This window comes from Leucoraja erinacea, chromosome 20 (assembly GCF_028641065.1).
Source record: "Leucoraja erinacea ecotype New England chromosome 20, Leri_hhj_1, whole genome shotgun sequence".
In the NCBI taxonomy this organism is placed as follows: Eukaryota; Metazoa; Chordata; class Chondrichthyes; order Rajiformes; family Rajidae; genus Leucoraja; species Leucoraja erinaceus.
The window spans coordinates 29,963,317-29,988,962 of record NC_073396.1 but is presented as its reverse complement, the minus strand read 5'-3'; the positions used below and the strand labels follow the sequence as shown (position 1 = coordinate 29,988,962).

The 25,646-nt window shown below is 41.6% G+C and overlaps 2 protein-coding genes and 1 long non-coding RNA gene across 3 annotated transcripts in view; 2 read left to right on the top strand and 1 right to left on the bottom strand.

Moving 5' to 3' along the window:
* clec16a (C-type lectin domain containing 16A) overlaps positions 1-16,578 on the bottom strand; it is a 178,826-nt gene extending 162,248 nt beyond the window's left edge. Inside the window, exon 1 of the mRNA XM_055651766.1 lies at positions 16,082-16,578. Within this exon, the coding sequence (XP_055507741.1) occupies positions 16,082-16,161 (80 nt within the window). The 5' untranslated portion in view covers positions 16,162-16,578. The remainder of the gene's footprint in view (positions 1-16,081) is intronic.
* A 539-nt stretch (positions 16,579-17,117) lies between these two features.
* Positions 17,118-17,622, top strand: dexi (Dexi homolog (mouse)). Its single transcript, XM_055651760.1, has one exon. It carries the CDS (start codon positions 17,322-17,324, stop codon positions 17,589-17,591), a length of 270 nt encoding a protein of 89 aa, XP_055507735.1. The 5' UTR covers positions 17,118-17,321; the 3' UTR covers positions 17,592-17,622.
* A 5,899-nt stretch (positions 17,623-23,521) lies between these two features.
* LOC129707028 (uncharacterized) lies at positions 23,522-25,207 on the top strand. Its single transcript, XR_008725133.1, has 2 exons — positions 23,522-24,311; positions 24,440-25,207. It is a non-coding gene; the product is annotated as an uncharacterized LOC129707028 (long non-coding RNA).
* Positions 25,208-25,646: the final 439 nt, after the last annotated feature.

The following is a 25,646-nucleotide window of genomic DNA, read 5'->3' as shown; positions in this document are numbered from 1 at the left end:
AGTATGGACTCCAGAACTGTACACAGTATTCCAAATGTGGTCTCACTAATACTGTGTACAGCTGCAGCAAGACCTCCGTGTTTTTATACTCAATCCCCCTAGCAATAAAGGCCAAAACTCCATTGGCCTTCCTGATTGCTTGCTGCACCTGCATACTAACTTTCAGTGATTCATGTAAAATGAAATGAAATGAAATGATTCAATTAATTGTCATTGTCAGTGTACAGTACAGAGACAACGAAATGCATTTTTAGCATCTCCCTTGAAAGGGAGACACAGGGCGTCGCGGTGTGCCCGCGCCTGCCGCCGTAATTACATTCCATTACACACAGGCAAAGGTGGGTGAAGTGTCTTGCCCAAGGACACAACGACAGTATGCACTCCAAGCGGGATTTGAACCGGCTACCTTCCGGACGCCAGCCGAACTCTTAGCCCATTGTGCTATCTGTCGCCCCAAATATACCCCTAGATCCCTTTGCGTTGCATTACAACGCAGCTCCTCCTCATTTAGAAAATAACTTGCCCTATCATTTTTTTTCCCAAAGTGAATGACTTCACATTTATTAGTATTAAATTTCATCTGCCAAGTTGTTGCCCACTCACCTAGCTTATCTATATCCTTTTGCAGACTCTTCCTATCCTCCTCATCCCCTACTTTTCCTCCCATTTTTGTATCGTCCGCAAATTTTGATATATTACACTTGGTTCCCTCCTCCAAATCATTTATATAAATTGTGAACAACTGGGGTCCCAGCACCGACCCTTGCGGAACCCCGCTAGTTACCGGTTGCCATCCCGAGTATGAACCATTTATCCCCACTCTCTGCTTCCTATTTGTTAGCCAATCCTCTACCCATGCTAATATATTACCCCCAATCCCATAATTTTTTATTTTTAGCAATAGTCTCTTATGTGGCACCTTGTCAAAAGCCTTTTGGAAGTCCAAGTATACCACATCCACCGGTTCCCCTTTATCCACCCGGGTTGTTACTTCCTCAAAGAATTCGAGCAGATTCGTTAAACAGGACTTCCCCTTCACAAAACCATGCTGGTTCTGTCCGATGAAGTCATGTTTATCCAAGTGCCCCGTTAGTGTTTCTTTAATAATTGTCTCTAACATTTTACCCACCACCGATGTTAGACTAACCGGTCTATAGTTACCCGCCTTCTGTTTACTTCCTTTTTTAAATATAGGTGTTACATTGGCCATTTTCCAATCCACTGGGACCGCTCCTGCCTCCAGGGAGTTTTGGAAAATTATCACCAATGCATCCACAATCCCCACCGCTATCTCCCTCAAGACCCTTGGATGTAATCCATCAGGCCCAGGGGATTTATCCTCCTTCAGTCTCATTAATTTCCCTAATACCACCTCCTTGGTGATCTTAATAGTATTTAGCTCCTCCATTCCTACCGCCCCCTGTTTATCCAGCGTTGGAATATTTTTTGTGTCTTCTATGGTGAAGACTGATACAAAATACTCGTTTAATGCCTTTGCCATTTCCATGTTCCCCACCAACAACTCTCCAGTCTCACCCTCCAATGGACCAACGTTCACCTTAGCCACCCTTTTTCTTTTTATATAGCTATAAAAACTCTTACTATTAGTTTTTATGTTGTTCGCTAAATTCCTTTCATAGTCTATTTTCCCCGTCTTAATTAATCTCTTAGTTATTTTTTGCTGACCTTTAAATGCTTCCCAATCCTCTACCCTCCCACTATCTCTGGCTACCTTATATGCCCTTGCCTTCAGCCGAATACTATCCTTTATAGTTTTACTGAGCCATGGCTGACTGTTCTTACCCTTACCCCTTTTTTTCTTCATAGGAATAAATTTTTCTTGAAGGTTATACAGTATACCCTTAAACGTACACCACTGCTCATGTACCGTCTTATTCTTGAGTCTGCTATCCCAGTCAACTTTGATCAGCTCAGTCCTCATACCTTCATAATCCCCCTTATTTAGACTAAGCACCCTAGCCTGAGTTTCAACCTGCTCCCCTTCTATTTGAATATGGAATTCGACCATATTGTGGTCACTTGTTCCCAACGAGTCCCTAACTATGACATTTTTAATTAATCCTGCTTCATTACACAGGACCAGATCCAAGATTGCCTCCCCCCTTGTCAGTTCTGTGACATACTGTTCTAGGAACCCGTCTCTAATACATTCTATAAACTCTTCCTCTAGTCTACCCTGCCCAGTTTGGTTTGCCCAATTAATATGAAAATTGAAGTCCCCCATGATTACAGCAGTTCCCTTTTTACATGCGTCAACTATTTGCAGATTTATGTTCTGACTAACAGCGTCACAGCTATTTGGAGGTCTATAAATTACACCCACTAGTGTTTTTTTCCCCTTATTATTCTCTATCTGTACCCAAGCTGTTTCACTATCCTGATCCTTCAACGCAATATCCTTCCTCTCTATTGCCGTTATTCCCTCCCTTATTAAAAGGGCCACCCCTCCTCCCTTTCTTTCCTGTCTATCTTTCCTAATTGTCGAGTACCCCTCTATATTTAACTCCCAGTCCTGATCCCCTTGCAGCCATGTCTCCGTAATGACCACGATATCATAACTATATATACTTAATTGCACCGTTAATTCATTTATCTTATTACGAATACTCCGTGCATTTAGATAAAGCACTTTCAGATGATTTTTACTACCCTTCCTTTCCGTTTTTGCCCCTTTTACATCTAAAGCTTTATCTTCACACATTCTGTCTCCTGTCACATTCCGCTGATTCTGTTTGACTTTCCGCTTCCCCACTGATACCCTGCTCTATTTCCTCTACCCCTGCCGTTATTACCCCCTTGATACCTCCCCCCTGCTACTTAGTTTAAAGACCTCTCTACTGCCCTAGTTATATGATTTGCCACAACCCCAGTCCCAGCACCGTTCAGGTGAAGTCCGTCCTTACAGAACAGATCCCCCCTGTCCCAGTACTGGTGCCAGTGGCCCAAGAAACCAAACCCATTATTCCCACACCAGTCTTTGAGCCACGCATTTAGCTTTTTAATTTTACGTACCCTCGCCGATTTGGCCCGTGGCTCAGGTAGCAATCCGGAGATCAGTACCCTCGAGGTTCTGCTTTTTAATTTATTCCCTAACTGCTCAAACTCCTTCAGCAGATCCTCCTTCCTCGTCCTTCCTATGTCATTGGTCCCCACATGGACCACGACCACTGGATCCTCCCCCTCCCTCTGCAAATTTCTCTCCAGCATCGCAGAGATATCCTTAACCCTAGCACTGGGTAGGCAACACAGCCTTCGGGACATGTTCTGCTGGCCGCAGAGAACCTTATCTACCCCCCGAATAATACTATCCCCTATCACTACGGCATTTCTTCTAACTCCCCCCTCTTGAATGGCCTCCTGATCCACGGTGCTGCAGCCAGGTTGCTCATCCCTCCCACAGCCCCTGATCCCGTCCTTACATTGAGTAAGAGCCTCGGTCATGCTCGTCAGGGACAAGGGCTGTGGCTCCTGCCGCATCTCCTCCTGGTTCCCCCTACCTGCCTCGCTTATGGCCACACCTTCCTTTCCTTGCTCACTGCCTACTGAATTAGTTAAACTGGTCGGTGTGACCATCCCCTGGCACAAAACATCCAGGTAATACTCCCCCTCCCTGATGTACCGCAGCGTATGAAGTTGGGTCTCCAGCTCATCAATGCGGAGCTGGAGTTCCTCTAGCCTCAAACACTTACTGCAGCTGTAGGGATCTTCTACATCAATGGTGTCGACAAATTCCCACATCTCGCAGTATTGGCACATCTCCTGACCGCCCATCTTATATAAGTAATTAACTGGTCCTATTTAAGAATCCCCTACTGTATTGATACACCCCTTATTTATATAATCCTACCTCCTATAAATGGGAAAGTACTCACCCCAGCCGTAAATTACCTACTGGTTTGGCTGTCTAGTGGTAATTCCGTCCGCTCTTCCTGTCTGGTCCACTGCTCCCTTGCAGTGCGTGGCAAACCTCTTTGCCTCTCCCAGAATCCTTAGCCTCTCAAGCGTATTGCGTGGTCTCCTCTCCTCAGCCTCCTCTCCAAAGACTCACACTTTTCTCACAGGGCACTTCCCTCACTAGGCCGCTCACTCACTACCGCTCGCAAAGAGCTGTCCTGCTTAAATTGACTGATAAATTGCCTATTTACCAATTTACACAGCCAATTCCTCAGTTTTCAACTGGTTTCACCCCTCTCCTCACACTTGGGCTAGAGCCAATCAGTGGTATCTCTAGCTAATCTGTTGCTGCTGTTGCTCCTCCCAAATCTACAGCAGTACTGTTCACAATCATGCGTCAGATTTAAATTATATGATTTCTTGCAAAACTATTTAGCTCTGAAAATTACCTTCAAGAATGTTTTGGAACACGGGTAAAATATTAATAAGGCGTTCAAAGTGAAACTCCCATACTACCCTTTTTTTGTACAAACAGGATGTAATTCCTCTTTTAGACATACAATGCACAGATTGAATTGAATTAAATTTAATTGAATAAATATTATTGGCCAGGTCTGTATACATACAGTGCCCTTCATAATGTTTGGGACAAAGACCCATCATTTATCTATTTGCCTCTACTCCACAATTTGAGATTTGCAATAGAAAAAAAAAAATCACATGTGGTTAAAGTGCACATTGTCAGATTTTATTAAAGGGTCTTTTTATACATTTCGGTTTCACCAGGTAGAAATTACAGCTGTGTTTATACATAGTCCCCCCATTTCAGGACACAATAATGTTTGGGACACATGGCTTCACAGGCATTTGTAATTGCTCGGGTGTGTTTAATTGCCTCCTTAATGCAGGTATAAGAGAGCTCTCAGCACCTAGTCTTTCCTCCAGTCTTAAATCTCTAAGTCACTCTATGTCCCCCTTTACAGCTACTGAGTGTGTTAATTTAGTTCAAGACTATGGGGCAGTACATTGGCCATAAAGTTGCTGCCTAAAAGTGCCAGAGACACGGAATTGATCCTGAATAAGAGTGCTGTCTGTATGGAGTTTGCTCCTTTTCCCTTTGATCGCATGGGTTTTCTCTGGGTGCTCTCGTTTTCTTCCACACTACAAAGGTGTGCAGGAACCTTTTTCAGACCCAACCCAAAACGTAATATTTTCCTTTTACCAGAGATTCTGTCTGACCTGTTGAGTTACTCCAGCTTTTTGTGTCTATCTTTGGTTTAAACCAGCATCTGCAGTTCCTTCCTACGCGTAAAATAGAACTTTATTAATCCCAGGATGGAAATTGTGTGTGTATATATATAGTTATATATTTATAGTTATATATTCATATATAAATATACACTTTAGTTTTCTCATTTATAACATTGTTTACAGAGTACTATGTTTACATATTCTGTTGTACTGCTGCAAGTAAGGATTTCATTGTTCTAACTCGGAAGTTAGAGAATAAAACTCTTGACGCGGCGTGTACTCGGTGGGCCAAACGGCCTGTTAATGCGCAGTATCTTAAATTAAACTAAAACCAGAGGGAGTCCAAAGAAGGGTCTCACCCCAAAACGTCACCCAATTTCTTCTATCCAGAGATGCTGGATGCTCCATGGAATTCCCCCGCACAATTAAAGCATGGAATAGTCTTCACCCTACCATAGTAACTCAACCAGACGCAACTAAATTTAAGGTAGACAAAAATGCTGGAGAAACTCAGCGGGTGAGGCAGCATCTATGGAGCGAAGGAAATAGGCGACGGGAGAACAGGTTGGTTATTGTGAATCGATCGGAGGTGTTGAGCAAAGCGATCGCCAAGCCTACGCTTGGTCTCACTGATATAGAGCAGCTGACACCTAGAACAGCGGATGCAATAGATGAGGTTGGAGGAGGTGCAGGTGAACCTCTGCCGCACCGGGAAATACTGCTTGGGTCCTTGGATGAAGTCAAGGGTGGAGGTAAAGCGATAATCGTAGCATTTCCTGTGGTTACAAGGGAAAGTGCCAGGAGAGGGGGTGGGAAGGGACGAATTGACCAGGGAGCTATGGAGGGAGTGGTCTCTGAGGAAAGCCGAAAGGGAGGAGATGGGAAGATGTGGCCAGTGATGGGATCCCATTGGAGGTGGCGAAAATGTCGGAAGATTATCTGTTGTGGTAGACAAAAATGCCGGAGAAACTCAGCGGGTGAGGCACCATCTATGGAGCAAAGGAATAGGTGACGTTTCGGGTCGAGACCTGTAGACAAGGATAAAAGTTAGGGATTGGATAAGTAAATAACCTCTACTGAGAAAAATGAAAGTAGTTTTCTGTGGTAATTAAAATCCACTGTTGCCATGCACGAAATCCTTATTCTTCCATTATTTTCTCGGTTTAAATATTTAATTTTTAAATTCCGTAACAGCTGATACTGGACTACAGAGTCCAATTGCGGTTACACCCGTTAATTAAAATCTACCCTAATTCAAGAACGGTACAGAGCTGGGCTCCAAGCTAGAGACTTATACCCATCACAGAATGTTGGGATAAGAGCAGAATAACAGGTTAATAGCCAGAAGCAAGACACAAAAAAGCTGGAGCAATTCAGCAGGACAGGAAGCATCTCGGGAGAGAAGGAATGGGTGACGTTTTGCGTCGGACCCTTCCTCAGACTGGTCTGAGAAGCGGTCCTGATCTAAAACATCACCCATTCCTTCTCTCCCAAGATGCTGCCTGTCCCGCTGAATTACTCCAGCTTTTTTTGTCTATCTTTGGTTTAAACCAGCATCTGCAGTTCCTCCCTACAGGTTAATAGCCAGTGCTTTATAAAGCGTTGAATTTAGCCAAAGACAAAACTATTTAATTAATCCTGACCAATATTAAGCACAAGATACAAATACAAATTAAAAATATCACACTGCAAAAGCCCACCATGGCAGTATTTTCACCACAGGTTTTAGTAAAGCAGTTTCATACACTGGACAGTTTGAATAAATGGGCTGCTGCAACAAATTGCTTGAATGTTTGAACCAACACTAATGAATAATCTTGAGCATGTGCTCATTTATAAAGTATATAAAGCTTCAGATCTTGGATATAAATGAAACCGAGCCAGCTCAACCTGAATGCAAGATCCGTATTGCTGATCTCATACAATGAACAATGCAATTGATTCAAACATATAAATCTTACAATGCATGATCCATATGAGTTACACTTGGCAGTTGCTGATCATACCAGGCCACCACAAAATTTCTGGCACCTTCTTTAATCCGGACAAAATTATGAGAGTGCCCTTAACATCCCCCCAAAAAATGTGGCGCCTAGGCCAGGTCTCTACCTCATCGGGACTTCCGCATCCGATTGGCGGGTGGAATTTGCCCCCCTGCGGTCGGGGCTCTGGATGATGTGCTGGCCGTGGTTGTGCGCACGTGCAAGGCGGCCGGCCGTGCCAGCGGATGAGGAGCAGCTGGAGACGGAAAACTCGGCAGCCTGGACACGGATGGCGGAGACAGACAGACAGACAGACCCAGAGAGAGGCCAAGCCGGGCAAAATGACACTGCTTTTAGGTTGCCAGACTGGACATTTGGTGGCCATAGGCACCCGGGCAACCGTTAATTTCGAGCCCTGCTCAATGTGCTCAAACCCTCCTCATTCGACAAACCCCTGCAATTCCATGAATCATTCTGTTGAACTTTCACTGTGTTCCCTCTGTTGGAAGTACATCCTTTATTGCACAAGGATACCAAACCCATACACAACATTCTGTGTCTAGCCAAACCCAATATAATTACAACTCAAAACCTTGTATTGAAATCCTCTTGCAATATCTTCCTAATTGCTTGCTTCAACTGCCTATTAACTTTCAGGAATTGGCACACCATACATATTAAGGTCCCTCAGAATACGATCAGCATTCGATCTCTCAATGTTTTCCAAGTACCCTCCTGTTCTATTTTTTTTCTACCTTAGTTGATGATTTTTTTGTTTTTTTCCACATCACAATCCGTCTGCCATTTCCTCACCCACTCACTTAGCATATGGCTTTCTTTAGAAGACTCCCCACATTTTTCTCATAGCTCACACTGGCATCCACCTCAGCAATCTTGGATATACTGTATTACACTTGAAGCCCTCTTTCTAATTATTGATAAGCTGTATAGATTTTAAACAGCTGTGGCCCCAGCACCAAATCTTGCAGCACCCAATTGTCACAACCTCCTAACATGAGAAAGACACAATTTCTGTGCAATGACTAATCATCAATCCACAGCAACATACAATCCCGACTCTTCTGCTCCAAAGTTGCTTAATGTTCCTGTGCAGATTCTTATAAAATAACTTTGTTCTAAACATTTTATTATCCACAACATGCCTGAATTAGAAGTATGCTACTCAATCTCTCAAGCCTGCTCTTTCATTTAATATGCAATTGTAACCTCATCTTTGCAATCCTGTCTACGAACAATAATCTAACTCAGATATCATAAAATATTTATCACTTGCTTTAAAACATTCAAAGGCTCTAATTCTCCCAACCTTTGAGGAAGAAATTCAAAGACTTGTGAACCCCAGATAAAAGTTTTCCCTGGATTTTAGGAGTAGGTTATCAGGCTCCACCAGCCAACTCATCAAGATCTTGGCTTTTCTAGTTCAAATACCATATTCCTACAATACCCCATATCTCTTAAAATCCAGAAATCTAATTATCAATCTTGAAATGCACACCCCAAGCCTCCACAGCCTGTTGTGGTGGACAATTCCAAAGATTCGCTACACTGAAAATAAAGACATTTCTCCTCATTTCAAACCTAAATGGCCTTGCTATGCCCTTGTAAATGTAGTACCCTGAACAACTACTCAATATTCCTTATTTGGGAAGAGGCGGAAACCATCTTTCCCAGGGCTATCCGGAACACTAATTTCAAAAACAGACTAAATATTTAAATACTCTATAATTTCCTTAATTCTATATTTTTTTCCAAACTTGCTATAGAAACATAGAAACTTCCTTAACCTTTTCCACCTTTCTTGCTAGATGACTCTCATATACCATTTTTCCTTGTCTATGTCTTGGCTTTCAATTGGTCAAAATGCAGATCACAATAATTGGATCTTCCTCTCTCCCACAATTTACTTTTTAGTCCCAACATTTCCTTAAACCTGACACCAGGTGGCAGTACATCCATTTGAGCTTGCACTCAAAGATGCAGATAACAGTATTTACTACTATAACTGGAATGTTGTCTGCCACTCCATTCCCTTCATGCACCCAACTTGAATGGTTCCTTGTACAACAGTGCTGCCCATCCTCCCTCGAGTCTGCCTCGATCCCACCTAAGATGAAGTGAAGGAAGCAGTCTCCAACATTTGCAGATAATCTCAGCAGGGAGTGGCATATAGAAAAAGGATGATCATATGAATTAAACACCTACATTTAATTTTCAGAGTATGGTGATGGGAACTGAAAACATTACTAGCTGTAAACATATATGTATTCGGCACATTTTTTCTACTGCAGGAGAACACAGTATTTCAAATATATTGCTTGACCCTGGATCCTTCAAAACTATATTTTCCCAACAATGTCACTCATATTATTGCTTGTTTCAATGTCTTCTGCTTTGTGCATTGCTGCAGCGCAATATAAAATCTTGATTTTATCTTTTTTAACAGAAACATGGTTAAGTGTAAATAATAGTGACACAGTTTTGATTGAATCAGCACATCCCGGTTTTATTTTTATAAATGAAGCCAGAATACACAGAAAAGGAGGTGGAGTCACCATTTTATATAAAGAGACTTTACAATGCAAGAAAATGTCCTGTGGAAATTTCAACTCCTTCGAATAAGTCGCTGCTCAGCCGAGTTCTCCCCAGCGAACAATACTTTTAACTATTTACAGGCCACCAAAATATGATGCGCAGTTTTTTGATGAGATTGCCAAATTACTGTCCATTGTATGCATTGATTTCGATTGTGTTGTCTTAGTGGGTGATTTTAATATTCACATAGATAATGCAGAGGATGGAGGTACAAAAGAGCTCCTGAACATTTTGGACAACTTTGGACTTAATCAGCACGTAACAGAGCCAACTCACAATAGGGGGCATATATTGGATCTGATTATTTCCAAGGGTCTCGACATTTCTGATGTTATGGTGACTGATGTTGCTCTTTCCGATCACCATTGTGTATTTTTTAAAACGACCATCTCTGCTAGCAGTATCAGAAAAGAACCAGAGGTGATCGAAAGGCGCTGTATCAATGAAAACACCGGCGCATTGTTTACTCAGGCCTATACACCACCACCAACTCTGCCCTCGGCCTCTGTCGATGACCTTGTGGATGGCTTTAGCTCCAATGTTATGACTCTTATGGATGCTATTGCACCACTAAAGACGAAGATTTTATCTGGAAGGAAAAAGTCACCATGGAGAAATGCCACAGCAGTGAGATCCCAAAGAACAAAGTGTAGACAGGCCGAACGTAGGTGGCGAAAAACCAAACTACAGGTCCACTACAACATCTACAAAGACAACCTCCGTATCTATAATCAGGAATTGAAAGGGGCAAGGCAGTCTTTTTCTCAGAGGTTATCAACAAAAATAATAATTCCCGCACCCTGTTTGCTGTTGTCGATAGACTGACAAACCCCTCATCATCAGTCCCTCCTGAGCTCCTGTCCAGCAAGTCGTGCAATGACTGCAGATTTCTTCACCGATAAAATTCTGAAGATAAGACAAACAATGTCTAGCTCCACCTCAGGGAACATGGCTTTGTCACCTATGTCTCCAGATTCACTAATGAATCTACAACATTTTAAACTTTTAGATTGTGCATCGCTGACTGAAACTGTTCAACAGCTAAAGTCCACTACCTGCTGTCTTGATCTGCTGCCCACAAGCTTCTTTAAAAATATTTTTAACAGTGTTGCACCAGAAGTACTGAACATAGTAAACACTTCCCTTCAATCGGGGCATTTTCCCGAAGCCTTAAAAACAGCAGTGATCAAGTCCCTATTGAAGAAGCCTAATTTGGATGCCTCCGCTATGAGCAACTACAGGCCCATATCTAATTTAGCATTTTTGGCAAAGATTATTGAAAGGGTAGTTTACCAACAAATTTACTGCTTTATGACCCAAAACAATATTTTTAATGTTTTCCAGTCGGGATTTCGGCCACATCACAGCACCGAGACTGCACTCACTAAGGTCCTAAACGACATACATCTAAACAGTGATGCATCAAAAGCTTCAGTTTTGGTACATCTAGATCTCAGTGCTGCTTTTTATACGGTGGACCACAACATACTGCTTGACAGACTGGAGAAGTGGGCGGCGGGGACTCTCTAGTTCTGTGCTGGACTGGTTCAAATCTTACTTGAAAGATCGGGATTATTTTGTTTCCCTTGGTAATTTTGAATCGGAACGTACAAAACTCACATGCAGGGTTCCTCAGGGCTCCATTCTTGGACCCATTTTGTTCAACATTTATATGCCCCCCCAGCTCAGACCATAGAGCATTTTAACATATCCTACCACACTTATGCCGATGACACACAACTATATATCGCAGTGTCACCACATGACCATAGTTCCCTACACTCACTGAGCCAGTGTGTCAAACATATCAATGAGTGGATGAACCAGAACTTCCTCCAGCTCAATGCAAATAAGACAGAAATTATTGTCTTTGGTCCCAAAAAAACAAGGCTAGAGGTGAGTGCTCAACTTGACTCAATTGCACTGAAAACCACAGACAAAGCCAGAAACCTTGGTGTAGTTATGGACTCGGATTTGAATTTTAACAGCCATATAAAGACCATTACCAGATCTGCCTATTACCATCTAAAAAATATTGTAAGAATCAAAGGATTTCTGTCCAAAGAAGACACTGAAAAACATGTTCATGCATATATTTTTAGTAGGTTAGATTATTGTAATGGCATCTTTACAGGTCTCAATAAAAAATCAATTAAACAACTGCAGCTTATCCAAAATGCCGCTGCCAGAGTCTTGACCCACACCAAGAAAATGGACCACATTACACCTGTCCTTAAATCTTTGCACTGGCTCCCTGTGGGTAAGAGGATAGATTTTAAAATTCTGTTACTGACCTACAAGGCACTGAATGGTCTAGGTCCAAAATACATCTCTGACCTACTTGTTGTATATGAGGCACCTAGACTCCTCAGGTCTTCAGGGACAGGTTTACTCTGTGTTCCCAGGGTCAGAACTAAAAAGGCTGAAGCAGCATTCGGTTTTTATGCTCCACACCTGTGGAACAAGCTCCCTGAACACCTGAGGTGTGCACAGACTGTAAGCGCATTTAAATCAGGCCTAAAAACACTGTTGTTTACTATAGCTTGTCCATAACCCGACATGCAGGTAATCTTAACCGTCTAATTTTAATCCCTTATGTGCTTCTTAAAATCGTTTTATTGTTTCATTGACGTTGTTTTATTATTCATACATTTGTCGTATTGCATATTTTGCAATTTTTAATTATTGACTATTTTATTTTTTCTTTCCTGTAAAGCACCTTGAATTGCTGTTTGCACGAATGGTGCTATATAAATAAACTTGCCTTGCCTTACTATGCTTACATTATATTCCTTTTACAATAAACATCAGAAATCATCATTCCTTCCCTGGACAACTATGTATGTGTGTGGGTTATCAAAAAGAACCTACAACCCATTCATCAATGGATACAGCAGCCTCCTGAAATGTATCGAACAATGGAATGTAAGATGAGTCCTTTACAAAATAATTTTGCATTTTCATCACTGCCTTTTTCTGTCCATGTTGTTTTAAACACAGAATTAACAAATTACATTTTTTTTTTTTTAAATTTGTGCAGGTTGTGCAGTCTGTTTAACATTACACCTGGTTCAGCCCAAATCATAAGATTCTGTATACTTTACTTCGGTTTGCAGAATACAAACAATTGGGGGGGTTTCCACAGCCGAAGAATCTGCTCATTCTTAATCACTTCTAAATTTATTACACGTGCTTTTCATGATTTATTTTTACTTTCATGAAAAAAAAATGTTTATGTACATATGTTACATTTTTGGAAGATTTATTCAATAAGAACTATACCTATATTACTAAAAGTTTGTTCTTGACCGGTTTTGGCCATCTGTGCTGCGATTTCCGAGAGAACGCCGCCACCTACGGCCGTCATTTTTGGCCAACTTGCTCAGAGCCCCCCTCCGCCGTATGTGTGCCGAGGATTTTTCCCGTTGATGAAAAATGACAGAGATATTAATGATTTTACAAAATTTCCCATTCTCTCTGCTGCCCCTGCTGCCGGCAGGGGGGACGGACGGACTATAAAACCAGGAAGTGGTGTGCCTCAATCAGTGTCTGCAAGCTGGAGGAAGGCAGAGGGTCACGTTTCTCTGAGCTGTGAATAACACTGAACACATGACTACTCAAATGTAAGTGTCCTTGGTGGTTTTAAAACGCTTGCAGAATGTGTCTATTGGTTCTAAAATGTTTGCAAAAAGTGTTTATTGGTTCTAAAATGTTTGCAATAAGTGTCTCTTTTGGTTCTACAATGCTTGCAGAATGTCTTTTTTGGTTCAAAAATATTTTTTAGGTTCTCCCCCCCCCCCCCCCTTTCCTCTCCCTCACTCTCTCTCTCTCCCCTCCATCCCCTCCCCCCCACCATTCCTCCCCTAAACCCCCTCCCCTGCACACACCCCTACCCCCTTCCCTCCACCCTCCCTCCCCCTCCCTGCTCCCCACCTCTCCTCTCAGCCACACCCTCTCTCTCTCTCCCCCTCTTTCCCCTCTCTCCCCCCCAAGAGGGGGACTCGGAGTAAGATGGCCAAAAATCACAGCCGTACGTGGTAGCATTTTTGCTAAAATCTATATAGAGCACAAACAGGAAGTGGTCAAGATTAGACTTTTAATTATATATAGATGGCAAGGCAACTTTAATTAGGCAAGGCAACTTTAGCATTTCCAAACCAAAGACAACACAGCTTTAGCATTTCCAAACCAAAGACAACACAGCTTTAGCATTTCCAAACTATATTTTCAAACCACATTAAGGGCACTGACAGGTCAGTAAAACCACTCATAGTTTAGTAGACATGTGTTCTGTGTTATTCACAGCTCAGACTGAGAAACACGGCTCTCTCGCTTCCCCCATCTTGCAGAGACTGACCGAGGCACTTAACACTTCCAGGTTATATAGTCCCTCGGGAGAGGCGTGGACTTGAGGAGAGAGAATCTCAACATTTTTTAAACACTAATAACTCTTATTTTTCATCGATGGGAAAAATCCTCTTGTCCTGCGCAATGGAGGGGGACTCCGAATAAGATGGCCAAAAATCACAGCCGTAAGTGGTCGCGTTTTTTCTAAAATCAATATACAGAACATGAAATGGTCAAGATCAGACTTTTAGCAATATGGATAAAGAAAAAATCATCAAACACCTGTCCGACCGACCAGAAACACTTTTCGGGAGTCAGGTGTGGATTTGTCAATGACCACTGCCCCAAAGACTTCATGAACAGAAATACAGAGGCTACATTGCAAGAAGCAAGCCACTGGTTAACTGCAAAAATAAGATGGCCCGGTTACAGTTTGCAAAGAAGTACTTAAAATAGCAACCAGATTTCTGCAAAAAGGTCTTGTGGACAGATCAGACAAATATTAACTTTTAGCAGAGTGATGGCAAGAGCAAAGTATGGAGGAGAGAAAGAACTGCCCAAGATCCAAAGCATAACACCGCATCTGTGAAACACGGTGGTGGGGGTGTTATGGCCTGGCATGTATGGCTGCTGAAGACACTGGCTCACTTATCTTCATTGATGATACAACTGCTGATGGTAGTAGCATAATGAATTCTGAAGTGTATCGACACATCCTATCTGCACAGGTTCAAACAAATGCCTCAAAACTAATTGGCCGGTGGTTCATTCTACAGCAAGACAATGATCCCAAACATACTGCTAAAGCAAGAAAGGAGTTTTTTCAAAGCTAAAAAATGGTCGATTCTTGAGTGGCCAAGTCAATCACCCGATCTGAACCCAATTGAGTATACCTTTTATATGCTGAAGGGAAAACTGAAGGGGACTGGCCCCCAACACAAACATAAGCTGAAGATGGCTGTAATACAGGCCTGGCAGAGCATCATCAGAGAAGACACCCAGCAACTGGTGATGTCCATGAATCGCAGACTTCAAGCAGTCATTCGTGCAAAGGATATGCAACAAAATACTAAGCATGACTACTTCATTTACCTACATGACATTGCTGAGTCCCAAACATTATGGTGCCCTGAAATGGGAGGACTATGTTTAAACACTGTTGTAATTTCTACATGGTGAAACCAAAATGTAAATAAATGGCCTTTATAAAAATCTGACTGTGCACTTTAACTGCATGTAATTTTTTTATATTACAAATCTCAAATTGTGAAGTACAGAGGTAAATAAATAAATGATAGGTCTTTGTCCCAAACATCCAAACATTATGGAGGGCACTGTACATTTTCTGTCATTTACAAAACTATACTGAAAAGAAATGTAGTGAATGCTGCGCCATAAAACGTTAAGCAATTTGTTTGATCAATTATAAACTACAACGTTGAATGCACAAAGTGTTAATAATTGACCAATATATCCTGCGGATTTCTAGATTATCGAAAACACTAAACAAAATCAACGTTGGTGATCCTGCTTTACATTGTACCAATCGTCAAGAATACCGGGGTGATAAACATAAACTGCTGGAAGAACAACGGGTCAAGCAGCATCTGTGGAGGCAAAACGTTAAAGTCGACGTTTCGAGTCGAGCCAACGCATCAGGACTGAAATGTGATTTATTCAGCGATCGACACAGCAAAGTGATCAGTGTCCATCAAAAGAAAGACCTGGGTCCTTATTTTTAAATTGACAAAACTTTTTTTTTTGTAATAATGAAATTAACGTAATTATAACTGTTCCAGAAAAGGAGGCAAAAACACTAATTGGAAACACGTTGCAATCGTTACTGAGATAGCAAGGGAAAGATTTGTGAAGGACCTGGAGCCAAAGGCCCGGTCCATCCAGGAAATACAGCTCGGCGCTGTGAGTAACCAAGCTCCGGCATTTCTCCAGCTACAATTTTCACATAGACTCACTTCAGATGTTCCAAGGAATGAATGGTTCTGGGGGACTTCCCCGAGCTCCCACCGACCCAGCTCCTCGAACGGCCAAACATCACTTCTAGACGCTACTTCCGCGCATACTACTGCGATATGTTAGAATATGCCAGTGACATTCATGCCTTTCACCAACATACTGATTGACTCGGCGATAGCCGCAGCAACGCTCGGCGAGCACTGGCTGCTGGGAGATGGCGTTCCTCTGCTCGGTTGCGCCGACGTCTGTCACGGTCGACCGGCTCTATTAAACTACAAATCCCCAAGTCCTTTGCGATCAACTTGCTGCGACGACTCCTTTCAAAACAGCCACGCATTTACCATCATGTTACGTTCACCGGCAGAATGCTGTCAATAGAACAATAACGGGTACGGTGAGAATGATGTAGTTAAAATGCCCATGAATTTAAATCTAACGGCTGCGCTGATGTGAGTGAGCGATGACGTCCAGTGCACGCGACGACAATGCATGACAACTACGCACGCGACAACCTACCTTGCTGGTCAAGCAGCGGGGTCGGGAGCAAAGATTATAATCTTTGGTCGGGAGTGGGAGAGAAGGCGGGACATGAGGTGGGGCGGGACAATCGCCGGCGCATCACGTGATTGACGTCAACCTCAGCCATTCACAGGCTAGGTCGGGAGCGAGAGGGTGGGCCGTCATGTGATTGACGCGACCGCCAGCCATTCAGAGGCACGCTGCGGGACGAGGGGGCGGGACGTTCACTATGTCGTCATGTAATCGACGTGGCCGAGAGCCATTCAGTGGCACGGAGTGGGGAAAGGGGCGGGTTAAACTATTGTGTCGTCATGTGATTGACGTGGCTGTTGGTCATTCAGAGGCAAGGTGGGAAGAGGGAGCGGGAGGATCACTATGTCGTCATGTGAGTGACGTGACCGCCAGCCATTTAGGCCGGGGGGGCGGGGGTGGGGCGGGGTTTGTCCGTCGATCAAAAGGCGCTGCGGAGGGGGCGGGAGCGGGACGGGGCAACCAACGATAAGCAGAAGGGAGGCGGGAGCTTGAGAGCGGGGGAGGGGCGGAGAGCGGCACGGCCTAGCGCCGCGGTCACTGGGGAAGCGAGCGGCGGAGCCACGGGCATCGGAAAGCCAGGGCCTCTCCCCCCCCCCCCCTCCACCACCACCCCATCCCTCAGCGAGCAAATGTCAGCGCGGCTCCGAGACGCGCCTGCCGCAGTGTTAACCCGCCACCTTGAAGCCTATGACCGCCTCTGTTTACGCTGACCTCGATTCGGTGGAGTCGCTCCTTGATGAGTTGCCCTATATGTTTTACGTGGGATTGTTTTTTGTGAACGTGCTAATCCTCTACTATGCCTTCCTGATGGAGTACATCCTCCTCAACGTGGGAATTGTCTTTCTTCCCGACGACTTCGACCAGGCTTTAGTTGACCTCGGGGTCTTGTCGGATCCGGCATCGGTTGCCTATGACACAGACGCCGAACTGGATGTCTTCGATGGCTACTTTGACTAAAATCAATAATAAAACCCCGCACACATACTCACTTCATGATATCAATATTTTTTGCTCAGCACAGAAATGGACAACTGCTATGCACCAGATCCGAATAACAAACTGGGTTTGCAAGCAAAGATCTGGGTTGGTGAAGTACAGCATCATTATCTACCAACCGTTTCTGTGGCTGTTGTGGTCTGGTTGTCCTTGCTAAAATGTGCCAAGATTGCAAGTAATAATAATATGGATTACGAAATATTCCAGAGCATTTGTCTGTTTATAATGATGGTCACCATTGCAAAACAGAACTGCATCTCCAGGATTAATTAAACAGAAGGTATTTGTTCAAGGTATCTGTCGAGCCACTAACCCCGAAAAATCAAATGCAATGGATCGCAAATTGTTCAAATTTGTGATCTTCACAGTTACTTTTGAAAAATCTACATCAAGTATTTTCTTTATTTAATATACCGGAATTTTGAATCTTATTTATTTGCGGTTGTATCGGCACTAATATATTCCTGTTCGTCTAATAAGATGTAAGTCTAATGGAGTAAACCTAAATGCATTAATGTATTTGTAGAGTGGGTAGGAAATGATAGAATCTTTTTAATTTTATCTGAAAAATTCAATGCGTTTCAGAAAAGTTCACCCTGTAAGGGGACAATGGTATTTTCACGAAAGGAACCGGATTAAAAAAAAGAAACGTTTTTTTTTTTGCCTTTCTCGGATGTTCCATGGGTTTTTGCTTTGTATCTGACTATTTCAACTTATCCTGGTTTCTTCCGAATCGTGAGCGATGAATGTGGTGCTGAATGTGTTTTCCCTGGGAACCAGAGTCAATCTGCAAGTGGGTGGGACTAAACATCTGCAATTCCCCCCGCCTATACCACGTTTTAAAGCAAACCCGAATGATGATACGTAGCAAGCAGCATGCTGTACTTTTCGACTAAATTGTAGAATAACCGATTTTGGATGGCCGCAACTCAATGATGTGCAGGACTACTTGTCACTCTTTTTGAAGATGGTTAAAACAAAATGGTTCTTCATATCAGTATTTTTTCAGAATTAACCAGCAGGATATAAATTGTTGATAAGGTATTTTTGGACCGTATAACCACAATCGAGTAGCATAAGATCTGTTCTATTAGGCTCAATTCTCAGACTTGTGCTGCCATACTTTTTTTAAGGAAGTCATCTTATTATTAATAATGAAAAGTGAAGTTTCAATTGTCTCTCTGGAAATAAAAATTATTAAATGGATAAATGAGATGTTCCTCCCCTACATTTTTTTAGAATTCCAACTTCACTCTGTTCTGTACCTGTAATCTCATCAAACTATAACTCTACAATATATGTACTCATATCCTGACCTACTTATTCTCTAATTTAATAGCTCCATTATTGGCAATCTTGATTTGGCTGCCAAGGCTGACGGTGTAGAATTTCTTCGCTCAAGCTCTCCATCCCTGTAAGGTTTTTTTTTTTAAACCCACTTCTCTGATTTAAGCTTTTAGTCTTGCATCATGTGAAATGTTAAAACCATTTTCCTATGTTAGAGGCACCTTGCAAATAGACATATTTTATGAAAATTAAATAGCAGGGAACAAAGATAGCAGTCTTTGATTACTCGTGTGATGGTTACACGAGGATTAAGTACTATTTTAAAACCTAAAATTGTTCAAACATTGAAAGAAAAACGGATTATGAAGCTCCATGTATAATATATATCGACAAAAATGGAAAATGCTGGAAATGCCCATCAGATCAGGCCACATCTTTAGGGAGAGAACCATCAGTGAGTCTGCTTCTAGTTTAGTTTATTGTCACGTTTACCGAGGTACAGTGAAAAGCTTTTGTTGTGTGCTAACCAGTCAGCAGAACGAGAATACAATTGATCCATTTACAGTGTATAGATACAGGATAAGGGAATAACATTTAGTGCAAGGACATGATAAGGGAATAACGTTTAGTGCATTTGTTGATGATTGTGGTTCATATTTCACAGATGTGGCCTAACCTGCTGAGTGTTTCCAGCACTTTGTGATTTTATTCTAGTTTCATTTCTTCTGCAGTTTTTTTAATCGTGTAAGTGTATTCATCTGTACAACTGGGCTGTTTAATTGATCTGTACACATTGATCTGTTCAGTAAATATGCACTTATTTATGTCAACAAATAGCTGGAGGTTATTTTTTAATTGGAAATTGGTGCCAACTGTGAATGGGTAGAGTGAACTAAAAATAATTGTCCACTGAATTAACTTCATGATGAATGCCTGCCAATACCTAGAAATAAATAATTGTGAAAGCTTTTCTTTCACTTGACTGCTTTATGTCAAGTCATATCTGAAGTTCAATCCAGCCAAGCAATTCAATTTGAATAGTTTTGTAAATTACAGAAAATGTACAGTGGCCTCCATAATGTTTGGGACAAAAAGCCATCATTTATTTATTTACCTCTGTACTACACAATTTGAGATTTGTAATAGAAAAAAATACATGTGGTTAAAGTGCAGTCAGATTTTTATAAAGGCAATTTCTATACATTTTGGTTTCACAGCTGTGTTTATATAAAGTCCCCCCATTTCAGGGCACCATAATGTTTGGGGCACATGGCTTCCCAGGCTTTTGTAATTGCTCAGGTGTGTTTAATTGCCTCCTTAATGCAGGTATAAGAGAGCTCTCAGCGCCTAGTATTTTGTCCAATCTTTCCATCACCTTTGGAAACTTATATTGCTGTTTATCAACATGAGGTCTAAAGTTGTGCTAATGAAAGTCAAAGAAGCCATTATGAGACTGAGAACCAAGTATAAAACTGTTAGAGATATCAGCCAAACCTTAGGCTTACCAAAATCAACTGTTTGGAACATCATTAAGAAGAAAGAGAGCAGTGGTGAACTTACTAATTGCTAAGGAACTGGCAGGCCAAGGACGACCCCCACAGCTGATGACAGAAGAATTCTCTCTATAATAAAGAAAAAATCCAAACACTTGTCCGACAGATCAGAAACACTCTTCAGGAGTCAGATGTGGATTTGTCAATGACCACTGTCCGCAGAAGACTGAACAGAATGAACAGAAATACAGAGGCTACACTGCAAGATGCAAACTACTGGTTTGCTGCAAAAATAGGATGGCCGGGTTACAGTTTGCCAAGAAGTATTTAAAACGGCAACCACAGTTCTGGAAAAATGTCTTGCGGACCGATGAGACGAAAATTAACTTGTATCAGAGTGATGGCAAGAGCAAAGTATGGAGGAGAGAAAGAACTGCCCAAGATCCAAAGCGTACCACCTCATCTGTGAAACACTGTGGTGGGGGTGTTATGGCCTGGGCATGTATGGCTGCTGAAGGTACTGACTCACTTTTCTTCATTGATGATACAACTGCTGATGGTAGTAGTCCCAAAACAAGCATAAACTAAAGATGGATACAATACAGACCTGGCAGATCATCACCAGAGAAGACATCCAGCAACCGGTGATGTCGATGAATCATAGACTTCGAGCAGCCATTGCATGCAAAGGATATGCAACAAAATATTAAACATGACTACTTTCATTTACATGACATTGCTGTCCCAAACATTATGGTGCCCTGAAATGGAGGGACGCTGTATAAACACTGCTGTAATTTCTATATGGTGAAACCAAAATGTGTAAAAATGGCCTTTATTAAAATCTGACAGTGCACTTTACCCACATGTGATTTTTTTTTTCTATTACAAATCTCAAATTGTGGGGTACAGTGGCAAATAAATAAATGATGGGTTTTTGTCCAAACATTATGGGGGGCACTGTGCATCCTTAAGGTTTTTTACTTCAAATAGTTGTCATAGCACCTAATTGGTACATAAATATGATTACTTATTTTCACAGATCCATCTAATAGTCATGTTGCCAAATCATATACCAATGTTGCAGGGGGCAGTTTCTCCACTCACATTCTGACTGCATGAAGTTTATGGTCATCATTGGCGCAACAGAAGAAAACAATCGAAGAAACTCTCAAATTACTTGGGCCATCTCAATCTGCTGACCTTAATCAATAATCAGGGGCCTGAATGATACAATAGTAGCAGAGATGTGAATAACTATCACAAAAGTTTGTTTAATAGGCATTATAAAAGACACCTGATCTTGACTGCCAAGATTTTCCTATTGATTCCATTAGATTTTCCATGTTGACATTCCAATTATTCAAACTATTGATTTCCTTCTCTCCCTATCCCAGCTGCTCTTCAAATTTAATGATCTTTTCTGCTTATTTCTCTCTCCTCTGTTTTTACATAGGATGGACAACACAGCAAAACAACTCCGCCCAGCCAGTGCTTGCCAGAGATTTATAACTTACTGACCAGTCTCAACACATTTCATGGTTGTTTCAAGCAAATTACTATTTGTAGTACGTATTTGATGATAGGGGTAAAAGGGGTAAAGTCGTTTCACAAGATAAAACTAATGAGTTGAACAGAATAAATCCCTGTGTTCTGGGCCGACATAAAAAAAAATAGTTTACTATCTTTATTTTTTCTCTCTTATCTGTCAGTATTTCCTGTCTCTCAGTTTGTCTCTCTGCTTTCTCTTACTCTTGGTCACACGGTTCCTGGGCCTTCTGTTTTGAATCTCTGAGCAGTTGAAGCTTTTGTTATTCCCCAGAGGCTAATGGGCCTGTCCCCCTTGGGCGACTGCAGGAGACTGCATTTGCCACATGTTCGCGGGTGGCCGTCGGGGAGTCACCTTCATGGTCGTGAGGAGATCCCGCATTCTGGGAACTGGTCGAGGCCTCATTATGGTCGCTGAAAAATTTTCAACATGTTGAAAAATTAGAGGCAATAAGAATGAAGTCGCCATGTTGAGTAGCGAGAATTCTTGTGTCGTACGTGGGTCGCCAGGAGGTCGAATGTTCGCGTAGGTTCTTGTAGGTTATAGCCGGTGCTGACCGGTGAATTTCATTGACTCATTGGGGGAAAAAAAACGTAAGCATTAGTTTTCAGAACCAAGGATAACTGACTGGTAATGTTAAATGTCCGCCAAGCTTCACAGCCGCGTATCTCTGGCTTCTTAAAAGTTGTCTCCACTCCTCCCCCACCCCACCCGACTCCCTCTTTTGAAGGACTTACCGTACACTGCTTTAGCCGTCTTAATTACAGCGCCAACCTTTCTGTTCATCGCGATGTGTGTGTATCACCTTGACTTTGCACCGTGTGAATTTCAGACAGCGCTCCCCCCGCTTGCCCTGTCCCCCGCCTTTGCGATGTGTTTGTGTGTGTGTGTGTGTGTGTTCCACTCTGACTGTTGCTGTTCCAGTTGCCATTTTTTCAGGCAATTGCCAGCAACTTGACAGTCGCCTGAAAAATCACCTAAGTGGGTCAGGCCCATTAGAAATTAATTACAGAGGAGTCGGTCACTAAGGCAGGGCCCTGGTGCTTGATTTCAACAGGGTCGTCTTGTCTGGTGTAGTTATTTTAGAAGGATTAAACCAGGGATTCCCAACCTTTTTGTCCTGTTTACCCCTGACAACTTTAATAGTACATAACAATGTTATTTCACTTATTTATGAACAACTAATGATGAACAGATACTGGTATACCAGAACCAAACATAGTCAGTCAATGAGTAAAAATATGTACAAATCCAGAATCAACAAATTCACCCCATGGGTAGGGGAAATTTACCCCAGGTTAAGAACCCCTGGATTAAACAAAGTGGAGCAAATATGTCTTACTAACGGAAGCAACCGGCTAGTTTAAAATGTTGCAGATCAAGCTTGCACCCTCCCAACATGAAACTCTTAGATGATTCTCTGAACTTTGTTTTATCATTCTTTGTTTCAGAATTTTTTTAATTTGGCCCCACCCTATCTGGCATCACAAAATCAACTTGGAGCCGGAGCAAATTGATATTTGAACCTGTAATATGAGTGCAGAGGATCCAAAATTGTAAGACAGTAGACAATTCCATGAGATTAAAATAGGTAGAAAGTACAGATGCAGTATATTATACATGAACCAAAAGGGCATTTTTTAATGCATTAAAATGATCAGAACTAAAATAGTAGTTGAGGAAGACTAGCTTTTGACTAGTATGGATAGTTCACGAGCAGCTTTGTTGGGTACATTATTATTTGTAAGCGACAACACAGAAAATGTCTAGTACTTTTTTAAATCAACTGTGAACTGTTAACACAAATTGTCAAATGTGGGACAATGTATGTTTAACAACTTTACACCAGTTATATTATTTCTTGACCTTTTTATGAGATGGGATATTCAGCTGTCATTCTTCTAACAGAAGACGAGTTATTCTGACTCATTGATTGCCACAGTGAAACCAGCAACTATCTAGAAACAACTAATATTTCCTTCGGCTTTTTTTATTCTTCTCTGGGAAAATAATGGGAACCACTGGGCTATTTTGTGCCTTGGAGGAGAACAAAAACGTAGCTTTCATTTCATTTTCAGAGGAATTCTTTTTGTTTTTTATATTAAATGTGAATAATTATTGCTTTGATCCTGTTTTATTTTACTGTTGAGACGTGTGCAAATACATAGATTTGTTCAACAAACTGTTTCTTTGCAGTTTTAAACCTGATAATGTGACTAATGACAGAGCTGCTTAAAGATCTGCACACCTTAAAGATTCAACTACACAACTGTGTTTTAAATCATCATGGATCACGTAATATTGGCACAAGAAGAAATTAACTGGTTCATTAGTCCTTGAATTTAACACAAAGTAAGAGCCTGAGAGAGTCTCTGAGGGGAGGGATGAACAATACAGGGTTGGAAGTGATGTAAGAAGAAACTGTGAAGTAATCTAACACAATGTCCCTATCTCTTTACTTACATTGTGCCAATCAACAGGATAGAAGAAATGATACTCGGAGATGTTCCGCCTCAGGAGAATCACTTTGAATCACACATAGAAGAAACATCCCAAAGGGGCTGTAGATGCTGTATGGATTAGATAACCATCAACAATACAATGCAAGAGTTCTGTACTGGATATCCATTTCGTGTGCAAGGAACCATAATACTACTTTTTGCACCTCCGTATCAAATCACTGGATGAACTAAGTTATCAAGCATACACTCCATGCAGCTTTTAACAAATCCCATATATGGGTTGAATGTTTTTGAGCTGCGCAAGGATTTACATTATTCATGTTTCAGCATATATTTCTTGAGGTTGGAACTTACAGTTGGTTCATTAACTGTTCATTTTGAAGTATTAATAACTGATCTTGCTACATTAGTATAATTTAAAGAATTAAAACTTTTTGTTGCCGCTGTTCTTGTGAATAATGTATTGTTTTATCATGGATCTGTTATGTATGAAATATATCACATGGCATGTGTTTAAATGAAGACTGATAATTTGCAGTACCTGTTACTCTTGTAGCTGGTGTAATAAATTTGTATTTTCAGTGTTGTAGCCGTTATACTCCACAGCCCATGTAACATAATGTTATTTTATTTTGTAAGTATTGCATAATCTGACCAATGAATTTTAATAGGTCACAAGATTTTTTTTCCTGAACTTTGATTCCCACAGCAGCTGAAATTTCTATTGTACAATAGGATTTCTATAGGATTTAGCAAAATAAAAACAAATTTCATAATGTTCTAGAAGCAGTAGATTATATAGTTTAATGCTAATTCTTAATGTTAATTCTTTTATATTTTAATGCTAATTCTTAAAGCCTGGCTTGTGGATGAGAAGGGCGATGGAGGTTGGAGTTTTGGAAGAAAAGATTGGAGGTTCAGTTGATTTGGGGAGGTGGAGCAGGGCTCAGTTGGCTGGACCTGCATGGCAAGGGAATTAACAGAAGGTCCTGTGGTGGGGGGGATCAATGTGAAGTGGGAGGAATTTGGAATGCAATATAAGGCCTATCTGTCGGATGGCCTGCTTTTCTCATTCTTTGTGGACCAGGTGAGGCGGGAATGTTTAACTTGTTCTGTAGCAGCACTCGCCTGCTTCCATATAAATAGTTCCTGCCATTCATAATTTGTACAGGTGCAACTGAATTTTGAAAAAGTGGCATCAAAATATACATTGAATGCTGTTTTA